Source organism: Saccopteryx leptura, chromosome 1 (genome assembly GCF_036850995.1).
Source record: "Saccopteryx leptura isolate mSacLep1 chromosome 1, mSacLep1_pri_phased_curated, whole genome shotgun sequence".
Classification (NCBI taxonomy): Eukaryota; Metazoa; Chordata; class Mammalia; order Chiroptera; family Emballonuridae; genus Saccopteryx; species Saccopteryx leptura.
Window position 1 is genome coordinate 145,230,451 of NC_089503.1, and position 21,101 is coordinate 145,251,551.

The 21,101-nt window shown below is 37.3% G+C and overlaps 1 protein-coding gene across 2 annotated transcripts in view; it reads right to left on the reverse strand.

Moving 5' to 3' along the window:
* The window catches only part of MRPS27 (mitochondrial ribosomal protein S27), a 93,604-nt gene that overhangs the window by 65,167 nt on the left and 7,336 nt on the right, over nt 1–21,101 (reverse strand). Inside the window, exons 1-3 of one of the 2 annotated variants that reach the window (XM_066376955.1) lie at nt 18,396–18,584; nt 3,416–3,486; nt 1,316–1,374 (exon numbers count right to left, since the gene is read on the reverse strand). In XM_066376955.1, coding sequence (XP_066233052.1) covers nt 1,316–1,374; nt 3,416–3,469 — 113 coding nt within the window. In that variant the 5' untranslated portion in view covers nt 3,470–3,486; nt 18,396–18,584. Of the gene's footprint in view, nt 1–1,315; nt 1,375–3,415; nt 3,487–18,395; nt 18,585–21,101 lie in introns of those variants that run through there. The other variant, XM_066376944.1, reaches the window with a different exon arrangement.

Below are 21,101 nucleotides of genomic sequence, written 5' to 3' on the forward strand. Positions count from 1 at the left end.
AACTGAAAACACCAAAAGGGTGGTAGAATTCACTTGGTTCAGAAAGAGAAAAAGAAGCCTAAATTCTATTTTGAAAATCAAATAAAAGAAAATTGAATAAATATTCACTAATATAAAGAAAGCTTTTTAAAAATGCACCCGGGTGGAAATAACTTTCTTGATCAAAACAAGGCAAGATCAAGTGGGAAATTCCAGTGCAATGCTTAATGCCATGCTTCAATTTCAACCTGACGCTACTTTTAGAACCTAGGAATTAAAACTAATCATAAATCAGATTAACTTTTTTTTAAATTTATTGATTTTACAGAGAGGGAGGATAGAAGAAAGAAAGAGAAACATCAATCTGTTGTTCCACTTATTTATCATTCATTGATTGATTCCTGTATGTGCCTTGACCAGGGATCAAACCCATAACCTTGGCGTATCAGGGTGACAATCTAACCATCTGAGCTACCTGGCCAGGGAATAAATCAGATTTTTTAAAATCACTACAAGAAAACACAATAAAAATTAGTATGATATCATTCTGACAGATATTTGATAGGTATAAAATATCAACTCTGAGGATAAGTCATAATTTACTTGTCCAGTCACTTATTTAATGAGCTTTCGGTAATTCCAACCGTTAGCTGCTATAGATGGTGCTGTACTGAACATACTTCTCTGTACACATGGGTGAGTGCACCTGCAGACAGTTCACAGTGGGGGTGTTCACAGCTGAGAGAAAGAATGAAGTAACAGTGGTAATGTAGAGAAAGTCTTAAAATGTAATATTAATTAATAATAGGTGTCAAATAGTGCATATAGAGTATATTTCTCTCTGAATAAAAAAGAAGAGATAAATATATAATTTTTCATTTTACAAAAAATAAATCCAAAAGTGTGAAAATACCCCTATGGACCAAGCTGTAAAAACAGGCCTTTCTCATATACTGCTGGTGAGAATGTGTAAATGGGTAAAACCTCTAAAGAAAGCAATTTGGAAACAGCTACTGAAATTACAAATGTAAATACTTATAAGAATTAAGTGCAAAATTCATATGTATAAGATTATTAATTGTTACATTGTATATAACACAGAAAAAGAGAGAGCAAACAACCTAAGCACCCATCAAAAGGAAATTGGTTTAAATAAATATTCATAGTATAGAATATCATGTAGATATAAAAAATGAGGAAGCTCTCCATATACTGATAGGTACAGATCTCTAAAACATAAGCTTAAGAAGTAACATTATATATAAAACATACCACCTTTCGTGTTAAAAGAGGTGTGCAATAGGAGAGTATATAACCCAATGAAATGAAAACTTACTTGTAAAGGTAATACTCAGCATGATCTATTTCTTCTCGAGATGAAATGTTGTCCACAAACTAAAAGACAAAAAAAGAAACCTTTGGTTGAACAAAGTATGCCACATATTGGGCCTAATTTATACACTGACCTTAAAAAAGACAAAATGCCCATTTTACTGGAATAATGTTCATGTGGTACGACTCCATCCCTGAAACCCCTTTATGTTAATAGAAACAAAAAAAATACACAATGGCTTCTCTTCTTTGTGTAGAACAATCTTGGTCAGAAAAACTGTTTGGAAATCAAACAAGAGAGAACTCCTCTTTATACTATACTAATACTAATACAATGCTACGCTATACTACACTACACTACACTATACTATACTATATCCTGATATATTCCCTATGTTCTAAGCTCCAAATATATGAGAACATGTATCTGAAAGGTTGAAAACTCTAATGGCCAAAAAAATAGGACTCAAGAGAGAAAAAAAGTCTAAATTTAGAAAACTCAATCTTGGAACTATTTTTCTTACTCTGATTTAAGTTCTACTATGGACCAGTCAACCAACAAAGTCTCCTTCTGAATCATCTGTGAGTGTGCTCCTTAATTCTAAACCAGATGAGCAAACCGAAAGGGCTACTCCAAGGATAGAGCCTACCTTAAAGTAGAGACTCAGAGGCAGAAAAAATGGAGTAGAAGATGATGCATGTTGTGAATATAATTAACACCTCATAAAGAGGGAGAGGACAGTAAAAAAGGGGAGACTTTATAAAAGTGCCTCAGACTTATGAATGTGATTTAGAAACTCTCATCAAGGGGCAAATAACATATAGTGCAAACACAGGACCGGAAGTTCAGAACTAGCTCTCCTGATTGTTTACTGCGCAGAAACAGATGGCATAACCCCCTGGAACTTAGTTGCTCCATCTACTTAAATAGAATAAAGGCACCTGCCTCGAAGGGTCTGAGGCTCCAATGAGAAAATGTATGTGAAAGCTTTTTAATTCTGCAGTGCTGCCTAAATAGATATTGGATATTATGATGACGGAGATTCTCTCCATCAAATAAGGGACGAACCAATCGTCTTTCCATTCCTCTTCCATCTGAATATTATGAGTCTATAAAATTTAAGTTATGACCTACTCAAACTCTTTCCCTACTAAGAAAAATATTAAGATACAGAAAGAACTCAGATGAAAAAGAATGATAGTTTCTTTCCTTTTCCTCTTCCAGATTTAACAAGAACCTTGAATTTTATGAACTAAATTCTACAAGAAGCTTTCACAACTAAGATCTCATTTTTGCACCAAAGCAGCCCTGTGAGGAAGACATTTACTTCTATCCTCATTGAAAATGAGGGAAGTGAGAGGGGCCCAACTGCCCAATGTCATAAAGTTAATTCATGATAAAGACAAGATTAGATATTATTTAAGGGAAAAGAACATTGACGTCACAGAGAACAGGTTTGAAGCCCTATTTTTCCACTTATGGCCATTGTGAACTTGAGAAATTTATCAACCATTCTGAGGCTTGCAAGTAAAATGGAGATAATAATGTTTATTTCCCATGGCCACTGTAAGAATGAACATTATATGTATGTTAAGAAACTAGTACAACAGATGGCACAGAAGGTGTTCAGTTATGGTTACTATCAATTACTATTCTTGATTCCTAGCTTAATATTATTCTTTCTCCTCCATTGCTCTGTAGCAGTTTAGCATGAATATTAATATACATTTTTATAGCCTTTCTCAGCTACCAAATCTACTTCCACTATTAACAAGTAAATATTATTACTCTGAAGGGTGTAGCAATTAAAAAAATTTTTTTATATAACAGAATATAAATTACATCCTAAAAGAATTAAAAAGAATCAAATACATAACAATGATCACTGACATCAGAGTCTGGTAAATTTGTTAGCTTTTATTTCAGCCAAAGAAATTTGCTACTTCACAAATAACTATTAGTAACTAAAAAAACACACCATACTGTGGAAAAATATTTCCTATGAAAGATATTCTTTATTTACACAGCCTTGTCCATATAAAGAGCATCTCTTGCTTTCTTCTACCTCCTTCTTTGAAAACATACATATTTAAGTTTTCTTACCCGTGATATTGTTAAAGAACTAACTGGCAACTTTCTCTCATATGTTTTATCCATTAAAGAAGCCAAGTCAGCTGTAAAGACAAAGAAGAAGAAAGAACTTTGTTAAATATACATATTTCTTATGGAAAATCTAACAGATACAGCTCCTGCCAGATGGCTGCTATCATTATGGAACCAGTATTAAAACAGATGCACTTTCTTTTTAGAAGTTATTTTTGTATCAATTAAAGATGATAAAAAATATTAGTAACATTTAAAAATGATTTATCTAATTACAGTCAGAATTATTTTTTAAATACTAGCATAGAGCTTGACCAGGCAGTGGCACAGTGTATGGAGTGTTGGATTGGGGTGTGGAGGACCCAGGTTCGAGACCCCGAGGTCGCCAGCTTGAGCGTGGGCTCATCTGGTTTGAGCAAAGTTCACCAGCTTGGACCCAAGGTTGCTGGCTTGAGCAAGGGGTTACTTGGTCTGCTGAAGGCCCGTGGTCAAGGCACATATGAGAAAGCAATCAATGAACAACTGAGGTGTCGCAACGAGAAACTGATGATTAATGCTTCTCATCTCTCTCCCTTCCTGTTTATCTGTCCCTATCTATCCCTCTCTCTTTCTCTGTAAAAAAAAAAAAAAATGCTAGCATAGATTTAGTTTTTTAAAAATGCATCAATCAAGTATCTCTGGAAGGAGACATAAGAAAGTATTATTAGCCCTGGCCAGTTGGCTCAGCGGTAGAGCGTCGGCCTAGCGTGCGGAGGACCCGGGTTCAATTCCCGGCCAGGGCACACAGGAGAAGCGCCCATTTGCTTCTCCACCCCTCCGCCACGCTTTCCTCTCTGTCTCTCTCTTCCCCTCCCGCAGCCAAGGCTCCATTGGAGCAAAGATGGCCCGGGCGCTGGGGATGGCTCTGTGGCCTCTGCCTCAGGCGCTAGAGTGGCTCTGGTCGCAACATGGCGACGCCCAGGATGGGCAGAGCATCGCCCCCTGGTGGGCAGAGCCCGGAGGGGCAGAGCATCGCCCCCTGGTGGGCAGAGCGTCGCCCCTGGTGGGCGTGCAGGGTGGATCCCGGTCGGGCGCATGCGGGAGTCTGTCTGACTGTCTCTCCCTGTTTCCAGCTTCAGAAAAATGAAAGAAAAAAAAAAGAAAGTATTATTATTGCCTGATTGGTGGTGGTGCAGTGGATAGAGCATTGACCTGGGGCACCGAGGACCCAGGTTCTAAACCTGGAAATCACCGGCTTGAGTGTGGGCTCATTCAGCTTGAGTGTGGCCTCACGTTGGCATGAGTGTAGGATCACAGACATGATTCCATGGCCGCTGGCTTGAGCCCAAAGGTCACTGGCTTGAGCTCAAGATTGCTGGTTTGAGCAAGAGGTCACTGGCGCCTGACTAGGTGGTGGCGCAGGGGATAGAGCATTGGGCTGGGACGCAGAGGACCCAAGTTCAAGACCTCAAGGTCGCCAGCTTGAGCATGGGCTCATCAGGTTTGAGCAAGGCTCACCAGCTTGAGCCCAAGGTAGCTGCCTTGAGCAAGGGGGTCACTTGGTCTGCTATAGCCCCATGGTCAAGGCACATATGAGAAGGCAATCTATGAATAACTAAGGTGCTACAACAAAGAATTGATGCTTCTCATGTCTCTCCCTTCTTATCTGTCTCTCATTAAAAAATTAAATTAAAAAAATTAAAGTATTATTGACAAATTCTAGGGAAATGATGATAAGAAGTCAAGAGAAGAAGACCCTTCACTGCTTAAACATTTATTCCTTTTGCATTTTTTAACCAGGTAAGTGTATTAGCTAGTCAACAAATTTTTTAATTGGAATTTATCAGATGACTTTTATATATTCCCAGAACAAATCAGAGAAGGTACCCTGGCTATACTTAATGATTTTCAGGCTCAATGATCCCTATTACATTTTTTTTTAGTAGTATATCCATATGAATACTTGGTATTCCTGAGATTACACTGTTTTCTCAGTATAAAAAGACCTGAAATCCTAGGCAACATAAATCTTCAAATTGATTATTTCACACTTTCTTATTGCTTCTCAAACTTGTAATATACTCTTTCCTTTCCTCTCCTCTCTCTCCCAGCTCCTGGTTTTGTGTCTTATTTCTCTGAGTATGAAACAGAGCAATCAAAAGAGCACTTCATGTTTCTAGCACCCAGTCTACCAGGTGGCTCACATCTGTGCCTATATATTCTGCCTTCCTTTTTTTTTCTTTTTACAAAGAATAAACTTTATTAGACAAATGAAAGAACCAAAAACCTCCATGACTTCCTGTCTCCTTCCTGCTACTTCTTTGCTCTGCCCCCCCCCCCCCGCCCCCCCAGCAGCAAGTCAACGAGAGTCACACCTGACACAACTGTGGCTACTGTCTTAGTTTCTCTCACTTGCACTTTCTCAAGTCAGGTTTTGGTTTCCAGCACTCCACTACCATCAGTGGCCACCTCCACAGTTAAATCCAGTGGTTAATTCTTCATCCTCACCTTACGTGGCTGCTCATGAGCATTTAATATAGTTAACCTTCATAAAATACTCTTTTCTCTCTTTTTCTTGGGTTCCTTTGAAGATCTCTTCCTCTTCGTGACTTGTTAACAATAAACTCTTCTCTTCGCTGAATTCTTTCTTTCTGACAGCCTTAATTATCAGCTACAGATTACTGACTCCACACTTATATGTTTACCTTGACTCCTGCCTGTAACTCCAGACTGTATTTTAAACCGCCAAAAGTGACATCTCCATTTGCGTGTCCAATAGGTATCTAATCATTACATGTCCTCTTTATTCTCTACTCTTCCACTCTGAACCTGCTTTTCGCCAAGCTTTTCCCATCTCAGTAAACGACCACTCCATTTACTGATATACTCAGGCCAAAAACCCAAGTGTCATTCTTGACCCCATACCTTTTCATACTCTAAAACCAACTGTCAGCAAATCTTATAGGCTCTAAATTTGAAATATAATTATGTATTTCTCACCACTACCATTGCTAAGTCTCTAATATCTCTTACCTCCTGACTAGTCACCTTAACTATGACCGTCACAGATATAATTTAATCTCCACACAGCCTTTTAAAAGATAAATCCATCCTGTCATTCTCTTTTCTCAGCCAGCTAACAGGATCCTACCCTACTCAGAATAAAATCTAAAATATTTCCTATGACTTGCAAATGTCTACAGGGGCTGGTTTGTGTTTTTATTCATTTATTTTCTCTCTCTTTTACAATTCTAAATAAAATCCACAAAGGCAAGAATTTAATTCACTGATAAATTCTCAGCCTCTAGAACATAAAAGACAATAAATATCTAAAGAAATAAATACAAGGAAGAAAAGAAGGGAGGGAGGGGGAAAAGAATGAGGAGAGAGGAAAGAAGGAAAAAGAAGTAACTAGATTTCCAACTTTATTTATTTATTTACTACTTGCTAGGTTAAAAAAATCAGTATCCAGTAAAAAGGAGAGAGGTAATCAAATGACAATTATTTGTTGAAGACCTATTGCAGTGCATATAACCAATTTTTCCTTTCTTCTTTCCTGGAGGTAATGATCTCAATGATTTGGTAGCTACTGGGGAAAAGAAACTTTGCAAAACCCCTAAAACCTTATATGATGTAAAAGTAAGTAGCTTTTCTTATGACTATCTTGAAGGGATTGACACCAGGTGATTAAAGAATGGTAAAGACAGCCCCCACCCCCTCCACACAAAGATGTCCTTAAAACCTCTTCACATGAAGGCAAATTAATATTGTTAAGTCTATCCGCTCACAGAATGATATTAAACCACACTCCCATGATACCAAATCTTTATAATCCCTTCATAACAGAGGCACTTGTGTTGAGGTGATAGGCATTATAAAGAATTACCTTCCTTTACTCAAAATTTGAAATTGAACTTCAAAAAAAGCAGGATCGGGGCCACTGGCCTAATGAAAATGCCTCATTTCTTTGTGGATTTCACAGAGCACACAATGTAGAACTAAACACTGGATTAGGTTGGCTTCTGTCATGTGGTGACTCAAGATTCCATTCTAATCCGTCACACCAAGACCTCTTAAACTTAAACCAAGTGCAATCGGCTGGGGTCTCAAATAAGGCAACAGCTGCTGGCCCAGCATCTGATGAGTAACATTTGCATACTGCAAGTCAGAGGAAGGTTTGCTACTGAATATAACATGTGACCAATCACCTCTTATGATATCGTTGTCGTGATGAATGAGGCAGAAAAGTGCACTGAGCAGGGATGGCCGGGAAAGCTGCGACAGCTGTGGCCTGCAGAGGGCCAGCACTCCAGGCTTCTGGACCGTGGGTGTCAACAATCAAAATCACACTTCATGTTCCACTGGGGGGCTAGCAGATGCCCAAGTTTTGCTCAAGGGATATGCTAAACAAGAGGCTTAAAAAAAAAAGATGCTTTCTTGACTATCACTCAGCTCCTCAGGAATATACATAGACAAGACTATATGGAAAATAGATCTGAAACATTCTTTTTTTTTTTTTTACAGACAGAGAGAGAGTCAGAGAGAGGGATAGATAGGGACAGACAGACAGGAACGGAGAGAGATGAGAAGCATCAATCATTATTTTTTTGTTGCACATTGTGACACCTTAGTTGTTCATTGATTGCTTTCTCATATGTGCCTTGACCGCCTTGACCGCGGGTCTTCAGCAGACTGAGTGACTCCTTGCTCAAGCTGGTGAGCTTTGCTCAAACCAGATGAGCCCACGCTCCAGCTGGCGACCTTAGGGTCTGAACCTGGATCCTCCGCATCCCAGTCCAACGCTCTATTCACTGCGCCACCACCTGGTCAGGCTGAAACATTCTTAATTTAACAAAACTTAAAGCTATACAGATGCAGTGACAGTATGCCCAGAAATGATGGTAAACTAGAATAGAGACGTCCTTCTTGACCTGACCTGTGGTGGTACAGTGGATCAAGCATCGACCTGGAATGCTGAGGTCATCTGTTTAAAACCCTGGGCTTGCCCAGTCAAGGCATATACGGAAGTTGATGCTTCCTGCTCCTCCCCACTTCTCTCTCTCTCTAAAATGAATAAAGTCTTAAAAAAAATGAATTCAATTAAAAAAACAAACAATGTCTTTCTCGTTCAAAGGAAACAATACTGTTGATCATCTAAGGACACTACACTATTCCAAATATAGGTGTGTAATGGCTTGTAAACCTGGTTGAGGATCTGAATCATCGGAGGGGCTTTAAAACTTCAGATTTGTAACCTCACACACACCTAAAGGGCAATTCTAATTCTGTAGGTTTGAGGTGAAACCAGCGGAATCCAAATATTTAAACAAAGCCCTGGGAAAGGGGTAGTCAACCTTTTTATACCTACCGCCCACTTTTTTATCTCTGTTAGTAGTAAAATTTTTTAACCACCCACCGGTTCCACAGTAATGGTGATTTATAAAGTAGGGAATAACTTTACTTTATAAAATTTATAAAGCAGAGTTACAGCAAGTTAAAGCATATAATAATAATTACTTAACAAGTACTTTATGTTGGATTTTCGCTAAGTTTGGCAGAATAAATCTTTACAAAACAACTCACTGTAGTTAAATCTATCTTTTTATTTATACTTTGGTTGCTCCGCTACCGCCCACCATGAACGTTGAAATGCCCACTAGTGGGCGGTAGGGACCAGGTTGACTACCACTGCCCTGGGAGATGGTGATATAGTTTCTCAAGAATAAAGAGGGTTAGAGTTGAAAACTACCACGGGAAGGACACAAAATAAGTCCTGGATGCTCCTCCTAAGCTTGCAGAATATATTAAACTGAATCTTGTTTCTGGAGTAAAGTAGACTAAATATCCTTTAAAACATTTCTCCTACTATAAAATCACTTAAAGTATTTCTAAAACTTTTTCAAATATGACTGAGTTTGGTTCCACAACTCTGTGAATGTACTAAAACCACTGTACATGTTAAAGGGGTATATTATGGTATGTGAATACATCTTGAATTAAGCTGTTATTAAAAATATATATAACTGAGCTTTCAAGAAGGTAAATATTATTGTCAGAAGCCAAGGGGAAGATGGGAGCACACACCTTGAGTGTACGAGGAAGTATGACGGCAGCAGTCACCTGAGAGTATTTGCAAGTCCCCAGTGACACCAGTGACACAGAGCTTTGGTTTTAGTGGCTTATGGGAGACACAGGATAAAACCAAGGCCTTTATAAGATGACAAACTGGTTCAGAGATTCTCAGGTAAAGCTGGGACCATCTAGGGCTACATTTGTAGTGAAAAGGTGAATTAATTAGAAGAAAATAAACAGAAGTGACGTTGTCACCTAAAGATTCTAAACTACAATCATACCTCTGAGGCCCTAGTTCACACTTTGTTATACAAGATACACCAACCTGAGAATTTTATTGCAAGTGGTTTAAAGAGTTGATTTTACCGCATAAAATTCTAAAAATGCAAACTAATCTATAATGACAGAAAGCATATCAGTGATTGAGAATCTGGGTGGCAGGAGAGGCTTACAAAGGTGTGGAAGAAAGACAGTGGCAGGAAGGGACACATGCTGATCAGTTTGATTGTGGTGACGATTTCATGGACATAGACACATGTATATAGGTTGAAACCAATCAAGTTGTGCCCTTTAAATATGTTCAGTTTACTTTATGTAAAGAATACCTGAACAAAGCTATAAAATACAAATTGAAACTTGATTAATAAGGAGAAGGTTAGACACAGGTGAGGTAAGAATTAGTGATCTAAAAGAAATTAGACAGAATGAAGCAAAGATGGATAAAGAAGAAAAGTATAAAAGAGGAACAGATAATAGAAAAAGGCCTAAGCAACATTTTAATTGTATTTCTAAAAGAGTTAGAGAATGGGAGAAGCGATACATGATGAGATAATAGCTAAATAACTTTTAGAACTGATAAAGGATACAAGTTTTCAGATCCAGGAAATATATACAATCTCAAATCTATTAAGTAAAATTACACACATACCATGATACTTTATAGTGAAACTGAGGAATAAGGGAATTTTAAAAGTAACCAGAAAAAGGATAAATTACTTACCAAGGAAAAAAGACTATACCAATGGGGGTATTCTCAGTAGGAACAACAGAAGGCCATAGAACAGGGGTCCCCAAACTTTTTACACAGGGGGTCAGTTCACTGTCCCTCAGACCGTTGGAGGGCTGGACTATAAAAAAAAACTATGAACAAATCCCTATGCACACTGCACATATCTTATTTTAAAGTAAAAAAACAAAACGGGAACAAATACAATATTTAAAATAAGGAACAAGTAAATTTAAATCAACAAACTGACCAGTATTTCCATGGGAACTAGGCTCCTCTCACTGACCACCAATGAAAAAGGTGCCCCTTCTGGAAGTGCGGCAGGGGGCCAGATAAATGGCCTCAGGGGGCCGCATGTGGCCCATGGGCGGTAGTTTGGGGACCCCTGCCATAGAATATGTTGGGAGTAAATACTAAGAATATAGATACACAAATCTAGCAATCTTAGCTTTTAAAACTAAGAAAAAAATAAGATTTTTTAGACAAACAAAAAAATGAGAGAATTTATTAGCAATGCTAAGTAAATAAAATTGCTTAAATCTAAGGGAAATTTTACTGTTTAAAATAATATATTGTGTGTTTTAAAGGATAAAACATTAATGTTACACACTTACATATGTTTGAGGTGTGTGTGTGACTGGACTAAGGGACGCACAGTGTGATTAACATTAGATTTTTAAGTGAAATATGTGTGTTAGAAATTATAGAGCAACTACTATCTAAAAGATGTATATTTAGATGTATTTTAGAATGGTAGAATCTATCATTCTGAAAGAGTAGAATTGGGGAATTATTTCCAAACCAGTAAGGAGGAAACTATAAAAAACAAAAAACATAGGGAATCAATACAAAAAAAGATAAGAAAGAAGACAGAAATCACAAAATATGATAGAAATAAATCCAAATATATCAGTAATTATGACAATGTAAATATAAAGTCCATTTATACAAATCACATGAACACAGAAGAGCTGAAAATAAATGTATGAAAAATATACTAGGCAAACAGTAGCCAAAAGAAAACTAGTGTAGCTGCATTAATAGCAAACTCAATAGATTTAAAGGTAAAAAGCATTTTTTATACATTACATGGGTCATTACATAATGATAATAAATTCATTTTTCTGGGAAGATAATTTTAACCCAGTATGCACCAAATTAACACAGCTACAAAGTCTACAAAAACCTTAGGGAAAAAGTGGCAACCTCCTTAGTGATCACAAAATCTGTAACAGAGATGTGCTAGGAAAGAAGTTTCTTATAAAAGGTGGCCTCTAGATCAAAGTTGTAATGAGGAAAGGCACTGGAGCAAAGATGGATTCTCTACTGAATCCTGGGAGCTTTGAGAGAAACTATTCAATGGTTCATAAGTTCTATGTAACTGTATACCAGTTATCCATTTGGTCAACAGAGAACTTGTTAGCAACAAACACTTACTAAAGGAACTTTTTAGAAGTTGTATCTTTTAGAAGATAGAAAACGATCATTTGAAGAAGATTTGAAATGTAAGAAAGAATGGTAAGTATTATAGGTAAAATTGCTTAAATCTGAGGGAAAATTCTGGGCATAGGACCATCTGTGTACCTTATCTAATTCATGTAATAAAGAACTATACACTAGTCATTACTGCACTTACACAAAGAAGTGATCTGGAAAACACAGGCGGAAATTGTGTTTTTGTTTCCCACATTTAAAAAAAAAACAAGGACAGATAACATGTAAAATGTACAGAATAGAAGGAAGAAAAACTAACCTAAGAACCATTTTAAATATAGATAGATTAACTTGTCTATTTGTCTCTCTACATGTCACCAGAAGATTTAAAACAAATAGTTCTAATAAAGGAAAAAAGTGAAGGTAAGCTTTGTATACTATTAAGGTGACCAATCATCCTCCTTTAGGGAGGACAGTCCTTCTTTTGTAAGTTCCGTCCTCCCTTGAAAAGTGTCCTCCTACATGTCCTCCTTTTTTTTTTTACAGGGACAAAGAGAGAGTCAGAGAGAGGGATAGACAGGGACAGACAGACAGAAACGGAGAGAGATGAGAAGCATCAATCATCAGTCTTTCGTTGAGAGACTTTAGTTGTTCATTGATTGCTTTCTCATATGTGCCTTGACCGTGGGCCTTCAGCAGACCGAGTAACCCCTTGCTTGAGCCAGTGACCTTGGGTCCAAGCTGGTGAGCTTTGCTAAAACCAGGATGAGCCTGTGCTCAAGCTGGCGACCTCGGGGTCTCGAACCTGGATCCTCTGCATCCCAGTCCGACACTCTATCCACTGCGCCACCGCCTGGTCAGGCCATGTCCTCCTTTTTGATGTTGGAAGACTAATCTGTAAATGTCCGTATTCGATTGATGCAGAGTTGATCCATTGCGTGTGATGTGACGTATTTGTATTTGACATGACAATTCATCAAGAATCAGTACAGTGTGGCGAGAGGCGATTAAGAGACACATGTGCTCCTCATGGGAGACTTTGAGAGAGAGAGCGATATACCAAGTGTGCAAATGGCTTTGTGTACTTCTTACTGAAACACGACATGGCACATATGACATTGTAGACTCACGATTATTTCTTTCAATGAATATTCAATCATAAACAGGTAAGCACAATTCACGTTTTATTAATTACCTATTTAATAATTTCCAAATACATATAATTTTATTTACAAGTATTTTTCCGAAATTCGAGTTTTAAAGTGAAAATCTAACCTCAAACCATATCTATTAATAATGCATTTTGATTAAATAGTTGCATAAAACAGATGTTTTTTAATTAGAAAATGATAAATACACTCGAATATCACTCCAGATGAGTGGTTTTTGATATATAGTTTTGTTAATTTAGCTTCTGGAAAATTCACCTACCATGATGTATTGTTTTCAGTTCCTAATGTGCTTGCATTGTTCGTGTAACTCTATATTTTATTTTTAATTTTTAATTTCACTTAAGAGATGGAAAAATCAAAAAAGAGAAGATGCCATTTCAACAATAAATTGAAAGAGGAATTTCCATTCCTCATATCAAAGAAAGATACCATTGTTTTCTGCAATATTTGCAGCGGGAAATTTTGTACTGCAGCTGGGGGCAGAGCAGCGATAACAAAACACTTGACCACAAACAAACATAAGCAATCATTAGATGCATCAGCTTCCAGTTGTCAATTAACAAGTTTTTTTAAAACTTCAAATTATTGTGAAGATGGAAAACAGTTGGCTGCAATGGAGGGAACATTTGCATTTCATACCATAATTCACAATCAAAGTTTCATAGTATGGATTATACAACTAAACTATTGAAAAAGTTTCACAATGCAAAATTTTCACATGCCAGGATAAAATGCAAGGCTATTTTGAAATCAGTATTTAAAAATTACTGTGACAAAAGACTTACAGAGGACTTGGAAACTGCAGCATTTATAATGATTTTATTTGATGCATCAAATCATAATGGGCTTTCAAGTAAAAATTTTAAATTTAGAATCCATTGAAGGCGAAACTTCTGAAATTTTGTCAAACCATCTACACAGAGTAATAAATGAAAACAATTTGAAATCCAAAGTTGTTGTACTAATGGCTGATAATACAAATACAAATTTTGGTGGGCGAAGACGCAAAGGGGTGAATAATGTGTATGTAAAAATTACAAGAGTTACTCCAAAAGAAAATAGTAGGAATGAGTTGTAATGCACATATTTTGTCAAATGTAATCAACACAGCGTCATGTGCCATGCCAATTGATGTAGAAGTAATAATAACTACAATTTATTTGCATTTTAGTTGTTTTACCATTCATGTTGCTACTTCAAAACAATTTTGTGAAGAAGCAAATGTTGAATACAAAAACTTTTAGGATATTCAAAAGTTGGATGGTTTGCTCTAACACCTGCTGTAGAGCATGTTCTACAATTATTTGAGCCTCTTCGTTCATATTTTTTAAGTTTAGACAAATGTCCTAAAATCCTGAAATCATTTTCAATAATAAAATATCTGAGATATTAATGTATTTTGTACATAGTTAAGCATCTATTTTACACAAAATGATTCAAAAGATTGAATGTGAACACATTTCAGCTATGGAAGTTTTATTTTGAATGACTTTATCCTTCGATATAAATCTCGTTTTGAAGAAAAATTTCTTCCTTTAATTATAAAAAGAAAATTGTCAGAGTTAGAGGGAATTAAATCCAGGCATAATAGAAAAATTTATCAAAGAAGTGCAGAATTTTTACCAGACATGTTTTCAATATATCTGAGAATTGTCTGAAACAAACATCATGGGAAATAACAGTTTTCAATGGTGTGTTTTTACTTCATTGCAAGTATATTGGACAGATATTGAATTTTGTCTTGAGTTTTTATCTAAAGAAATGCCAGACATCAAAACAGACAACTGTCTCTTTGAAGAAACTAGAAGACTGAATGTATATTTAAATTCTGAAAAATTAATACAGTGAGAAAATGAACACGTCAAAATTGATAAAAATATGAGTGAAAATATTCAGCCATTTCAAAAATGAACATATTCCATGTGAAAATTTATTTATTCTAGTTCAATTTGCATTGTGCTGCCCTGCAACTAATGCAACAGTTGAAAGAGTTTTTTCAATTGCTAATGATTTTTGGACAAGTGAGAAATGGAGATTGAATGTTGATACTCTAGCTGCAGCACTTGCTGTAAAATTCAATATGAAGAATATTTCTTGTTCAGATATTTCCAATATATTGTTACATGATGATATATTGACAAAAAATATTCATTCAATAGAAAGTACTCATTTAGATAATATTTTCTAAATGAGTAATTTTTTCTTATAATTATTATTAAAAATTAATAGACATATAAACATAATTACAATATAAAATATTACATATGTTATTATGCATTTATCATATTATAGTGTATTACTGTTGCCATGAATAAAATGTTTCTTTTATTTACGATATTGTTTTCTTCAACTTATTTTTGTCCTTCTTTTCATTGTAAAAAAGTTGGTCACCTTATGTATTCACATACACTTAGAAAACGAGACTGAAGGAGGATGGTGTGCACAAGCCAGGCCATCTCTAGATGAGCCAGTAGATGGTAAGTATGAAACCTGGTAAATGAATAGAGGTCACACAGATGCAAATATGGAACTGACAAAGTTAATGCAGTCAGTTCCATCAAGCTATAAGCCAAAGGTCTCCACAGCTGAAATGACTTTGCAAAATTAAATCTCAGTTAATAGAAGAAGTGTAAGAGATGACCATAAGTACTCAGTTTCTAAATGAATGCAAATGTGTCAATGGTATAATGCATTTTGGATCCAGAAAGGGAGTTCGTAAAATAAGTAAATTTAAACCAGTAACCAAAACCAAAAGGCGTCCCTTACTTTATGATTACTTATAAATTGAAAAATCAGAAATGAAATAATTAAGTCGGTAGGGAACAGGAATCCAGTTCAGTTCAAGTCACATGGGCCCTCATCCCTAGCAGATGACCCAAGGAAACTTCTTTCCTGGAACCTAGAGAGCTTCCCAAGCCTGCCCTCCTACCAGACCCATAACCAGCCCCTTGAAATGGTTTTCTCCTAAATCCTTTTCACTTTGGGTCCTAGGCTGAAATTCAACAGCTGCTAACTGGCCAATGCTAATAGCTTTCACCCTCTGCCTCCCTAACAAATCTGCCCCATTAGTGGAGGAATTTAGAGGCGATGCTTTACTGAAGTGTTAATTTTAACCAAAGGGGAGCCTAGTACAGAAACAGTCTAAAATTGAAATCATCTGACTTGAGTTGGAAAGCCCAAGAACTCCTAAGTTTCTCTAGACGGCTGTTGTAGAACTAAGGCCCTTTCCATAAAAATATCAGCTAAAATAGATTAAATTGCTTAAATCTATGAATTCATGATATTAATAATAAAAAAACAGCAACAAGAAAACCCACAAAAAGCTTCACTGATCATCTATGGAAGATGGTAAGGGGTCAATTCATTGAAAACACGCAGGGGAGGCTTCCTGAAAGGCTGCATGGCTCCGGGAATGGTTGGGACCCGGACGCTGGGCTCCACAGGCTGCTGCGGAGGTCTCCAAAGAAGCCGCACTGCCACCTACTGCTCAATCTTCTGCAAGATGTATGCAAACTGTATCTGATGACAACTCCACTGTTGATGAAAGGAAATTCTTTTATAAATGTTTTCTGGGTGATAAATGAGTAAGAAACGATAGAACTAAAATAGCAACATTTTGCAGCTCCTAATGAAATAATAGATCTAATAAGCAATGATCATGAATGGCCTTTAACACCACAGAGGGACAAACAATGCTGTGTCTTCTAACAAAGGCAAACGCTTCTTATGACGAATTCATGCCAAAAGAAAAACAAAAACAGAAGGACCCTGACTCTGATCAAGCTTTCTTCTCTAATTGCCAGCTTTATAGGGCAAATGAAGGTAGAGGAACATGTTAAAACCATACACCATAAGGATAAAAACAGCAAATTCCTAATATGGGCAGCAACTCTATAGTACAAAAGGCCTGTTTTTTTCAACAAATAAATTACAAGAAAGAGAGAAACTTAGAGATTAAAAGATACTTAAGAGACTTCTCAATACATTACAAATACGGACCTTATCCAGATCCCATTTCAAGAAACTTCAAATTAAAAAGAAATTTGTAAGATATTTGGGGGAAATGTGAACATTCGTGGAATATATAATGATGTTAAGGAATTACTAGTTTTTAGATATGAGAATGGTGTTATAGTTATTTTTTTTTTAATCCTTATCTTTTAGAAGTACATATCCAATTACATATAAAATGATCTGATAACAAGGATTTGTTAAAAAGTAATCTGGTGATGGCGTAGAGTATTGATGAAATACAACAGGCAGGGAACTGGTAACTGCTGAAGCTGCATGACAGCACATGGGGCTCATTACACTATTCTTTCTATTTTCATATGTTTCTATAAAAAAGAAAAAGATTTAAAAAGAGGCAAGAGAAGGGTGGGGGACATAACCAATTGTGCTGTATAGACCTTAAGTGCATCCTGATTCAACCAAACTACTAAAAAATTTATGAGAGTATCAGGGAAATGTGAAAATGAAAGAATATTTCATATTTAAACATTATTTTAGGTGTGAGAATGGTATTAAAAATAACTGTATCTTTTAGAAGTACACAATCAAATATTTATGGCTGAAATGACATATTACCTGGGATTTGCCTCAAAATAATCCAAAGGATCAGTATAGGATGGGGGAAAGAGAAGTAGAGATTAAATAGATTGGCCATGGCTGCTAACTGCTGTTGAAGGCAGAAGATGGGTAAAGGGGATTCCTTATACCACGCTACTTTTGTATATCTTTTAGATTTCCCATTAAAAAACATTTAAAAATAATTAACCTATGGTGTTAGAAGTCATGGTAATGGCTACCCGTGAAAAGAAAAGTGGAAGCTGGAATAAGGGCTTCTGGAGAGGCAGGAATGTTCTATCCTACACAGGTTTGTTCATTTTGTGATAACTCATCAATCTTTACATTATGATTTGTGCACTTCTCAATATATACTACACTGCATTCAAAAAGTTTTGTTTTTTATTTTTTTTTAGAAAAGCAAGACATCCACTGCTTCAGTGCAAGGAAGACTCTATGATAGAACTGCAGGTACTACAGCTATCACTGAGCAAACTATTTTTGAGAGGAAAGGCAATATAATACTGTATAGCCTAAAGCAAACCGCGGGATATGCGCTGTTTCCTCGGAAGGGGATAATAGCAGTTGCCTTAGCTGGCTGCAGTGAGCATTAAATGAAATGATGCGTGTGAAATGTTTTGCGCAGAAACCGGTACGCTGCTAGCAGTGAACAGAGGTTGTCTTTCGATTTTTGTCTGCTTCCTAGGCTGCAGTGCAGGTACAGTGTCAAGACCTCCGTGTAATAAACTGCCTTCGTATCAGCTGGACAGGTCCTCCTCAGCTCTCCCTCAAGGCTCTATAGAAATCCACCAATGAGACTGAAGAGAGGAGGCGCCAAAGCTGCAAGCTTATCTGCGAGAACGCAAAACGCCTGCTCCACAGTATTCGGCAGAGATGAAATAAGCAGATGGAAGGCGCAGACGCAGACCCACACCTCTTCCCTCTCCGCCGCGTTCCACTCCACCCAACGCCCTCCAATGGGGACGCGCGGAGTAAATGCTTCACATCGTCCCTCCATCCTTCTCCAATCGGCGAGCCCGCACCAGATCACCGCGCCCAATCACATCACTCCACATACTTGAGGGCAGCCCTTCCAGCACACTCACGCGGAGACTTCAGGAAAGGTTCGACTCCAAACGATGGGCTCCACGGCAGCATGGAGGCCTCGGGAGAGGCCGCACTGCCACCTACTGCCCGATCTACCGCAGGCTGCATCAGTCGCGCCGCCTGACCACGCCCTGCCCTCACTTCTCAGGGCCAACATCTCAAACCAAATCCTCAGATATGAGTTAAGGAAAACATGTGCTAGCACGTGGAAGCAAATGTTTGTTTTAATCACATTCTATTACACAGAAATGGAACATAAAAATTGTCTCATATAGCCTCCTTTCCTTCACAGCAGTTTGAGTTGTAAAACCTTATTCACTTTACACGTTTTAAATATTAGTTAAATCAAGGGGCCTAGGGACTCATACATTCCACATATATATTTGCACAGCACCTACTGTATGTCAGGCTGAGGCAGGCAGTACCATCATCCCTAATTTATAGGTACAGGAACCGAAGTTAAGAGACATAGTTTTGGAAATCTGGGGAGTGGGGGTTCACACCTAAATGTCTGTCCCCCAGATGCAGACTCTGCCACATCATACTGCATAACCAACTGCTGTAAGAACACGGGGCGAGGGAAAATCTATTCTGACTGGGCGCGGATTCAGGTATGCAAAGAGTATTCTGGGGCCAAGTAGTACTGAGTAAATGGTAGCTGGTACTGCTTTTCCAAGTATAATAATCTTAACAGACAAGGAGACAACTACTCCTATATACTTATTTGTTGCAGATTATTACATTCATTCTTTGGCAAACAGCTTTTGCTTATTCAGGAATCCATGAAAATGTTCCCCTAGATTTGTCTCAGAGTAACAGGCAGCTGACATAACCCATACCAAGGTGCCATATATAAGTCTCATTTACTAATCTTCCCTTCATATACCCAAGAAAGTGTTAACAATAGCTTTCCTGAAATTCTTTGTTCTCTTCTCTGTACTTCCATAGCACTTTTCTTTTAATTTATATATAGTACATCAGAACAAGCTTTGCAACATAATGGAGTCCATACTGGTTTCATCACTACAACAGTGGTTTCCAAAGCAGTATGACTGGCCCTAAAGGGCATTTTAGAATATACAGGGGTATTTTTTTTTACTGTTAGAACGACAAAAGGGCATTACTGGAACTTAATGGGCAGAATAAAAGAAAATCAGATAACCTGCAATGCCGACACTGTCCAACACATCAAAACATCAGCCCTGTTGGGAGCCAGTTTTCAGTATGGAAAGGAGACACAACTATGGACTAGAGGAAGGCAAGAAAGAATCATGTGTGGATGCACTGGAATTAGAGGTTTCAGTATGGAGTCAATATTTGTAAAATATGTACATGTATGCATATATGCATATCTGTATGTTTATATGTATATGTATACATATTTTCCTACCTCTATACATTGAATGGCCAAGAAGCAAAAACTCCACAGTGACAAGAGGACATCTAGTACATGGATCTTGGCTTTTAATACCATTCCCTACTAAAAGGAACCAGGACTCCTTGGAGAAATAGATGATTCCAGGGCTAGAGCAGGAAAGGTAAAAGATAAGCTTGAAACATTAAGAGTCAACTTCTACTAGCCAAACCTGGGGAAATTTGATCACCCAAATAATGAAGGATGGTAACGAATCATTAAAAGAAAAACCAAAGCCATGGCTGGATGGCTTGGTTGGTTTGAGCATACTCCCTATGCACAGGGGTTGTGGGTTCGATCCCCAGTCAGGGCATGTACAGTAGCAGGTTGATGTTTCTGTCTGTCTGTCTCTCTTGCTCCCTTCTTCTCTTTGTAAAATCAGTTAAAAAAAAACTTTAAAAAAAAAACAAGAGAAGTCCACAATCCAGAAGAAGACCATATTGATAGTGAATAGATAAATATATGTAGTTCAAAGAAAGAAATGGGACAGAAGGGAAGGCTCTTGCTTACAGTAGAATACTGAAAACTAGCTAATGTGGCGGTATTCATGGAGTTGGGAAACCATCATTTTGCAACTGTCATAATAAAGACTGATTCTGGCAAGATACCTCAATAGATGCTCAATCCAGGGGGAAACTTTTGATAAACAGGATATCTGCATATTAAAATATCTCCCCACAAATTGTCTGTTGGAGAAAGAGAGTAATTCTCCAGTTGGGGAAATGAGACACACTTGACTAGGTGATCAAAGTTAACATCACCAGCGAAGACAGATCGATAACACGTATTTCAGATGTGTCCTTCTCAGGACACAGTATCACCAATATTCTCCTGAGAAAGCATATCTTCCATTTAATTATAAGGAAATCTCAGAAATATCCCAAAAGAAGAATATCCCATTTAAAAAAGGGGCTGGCTTCTTTAAAAATGTCAGGT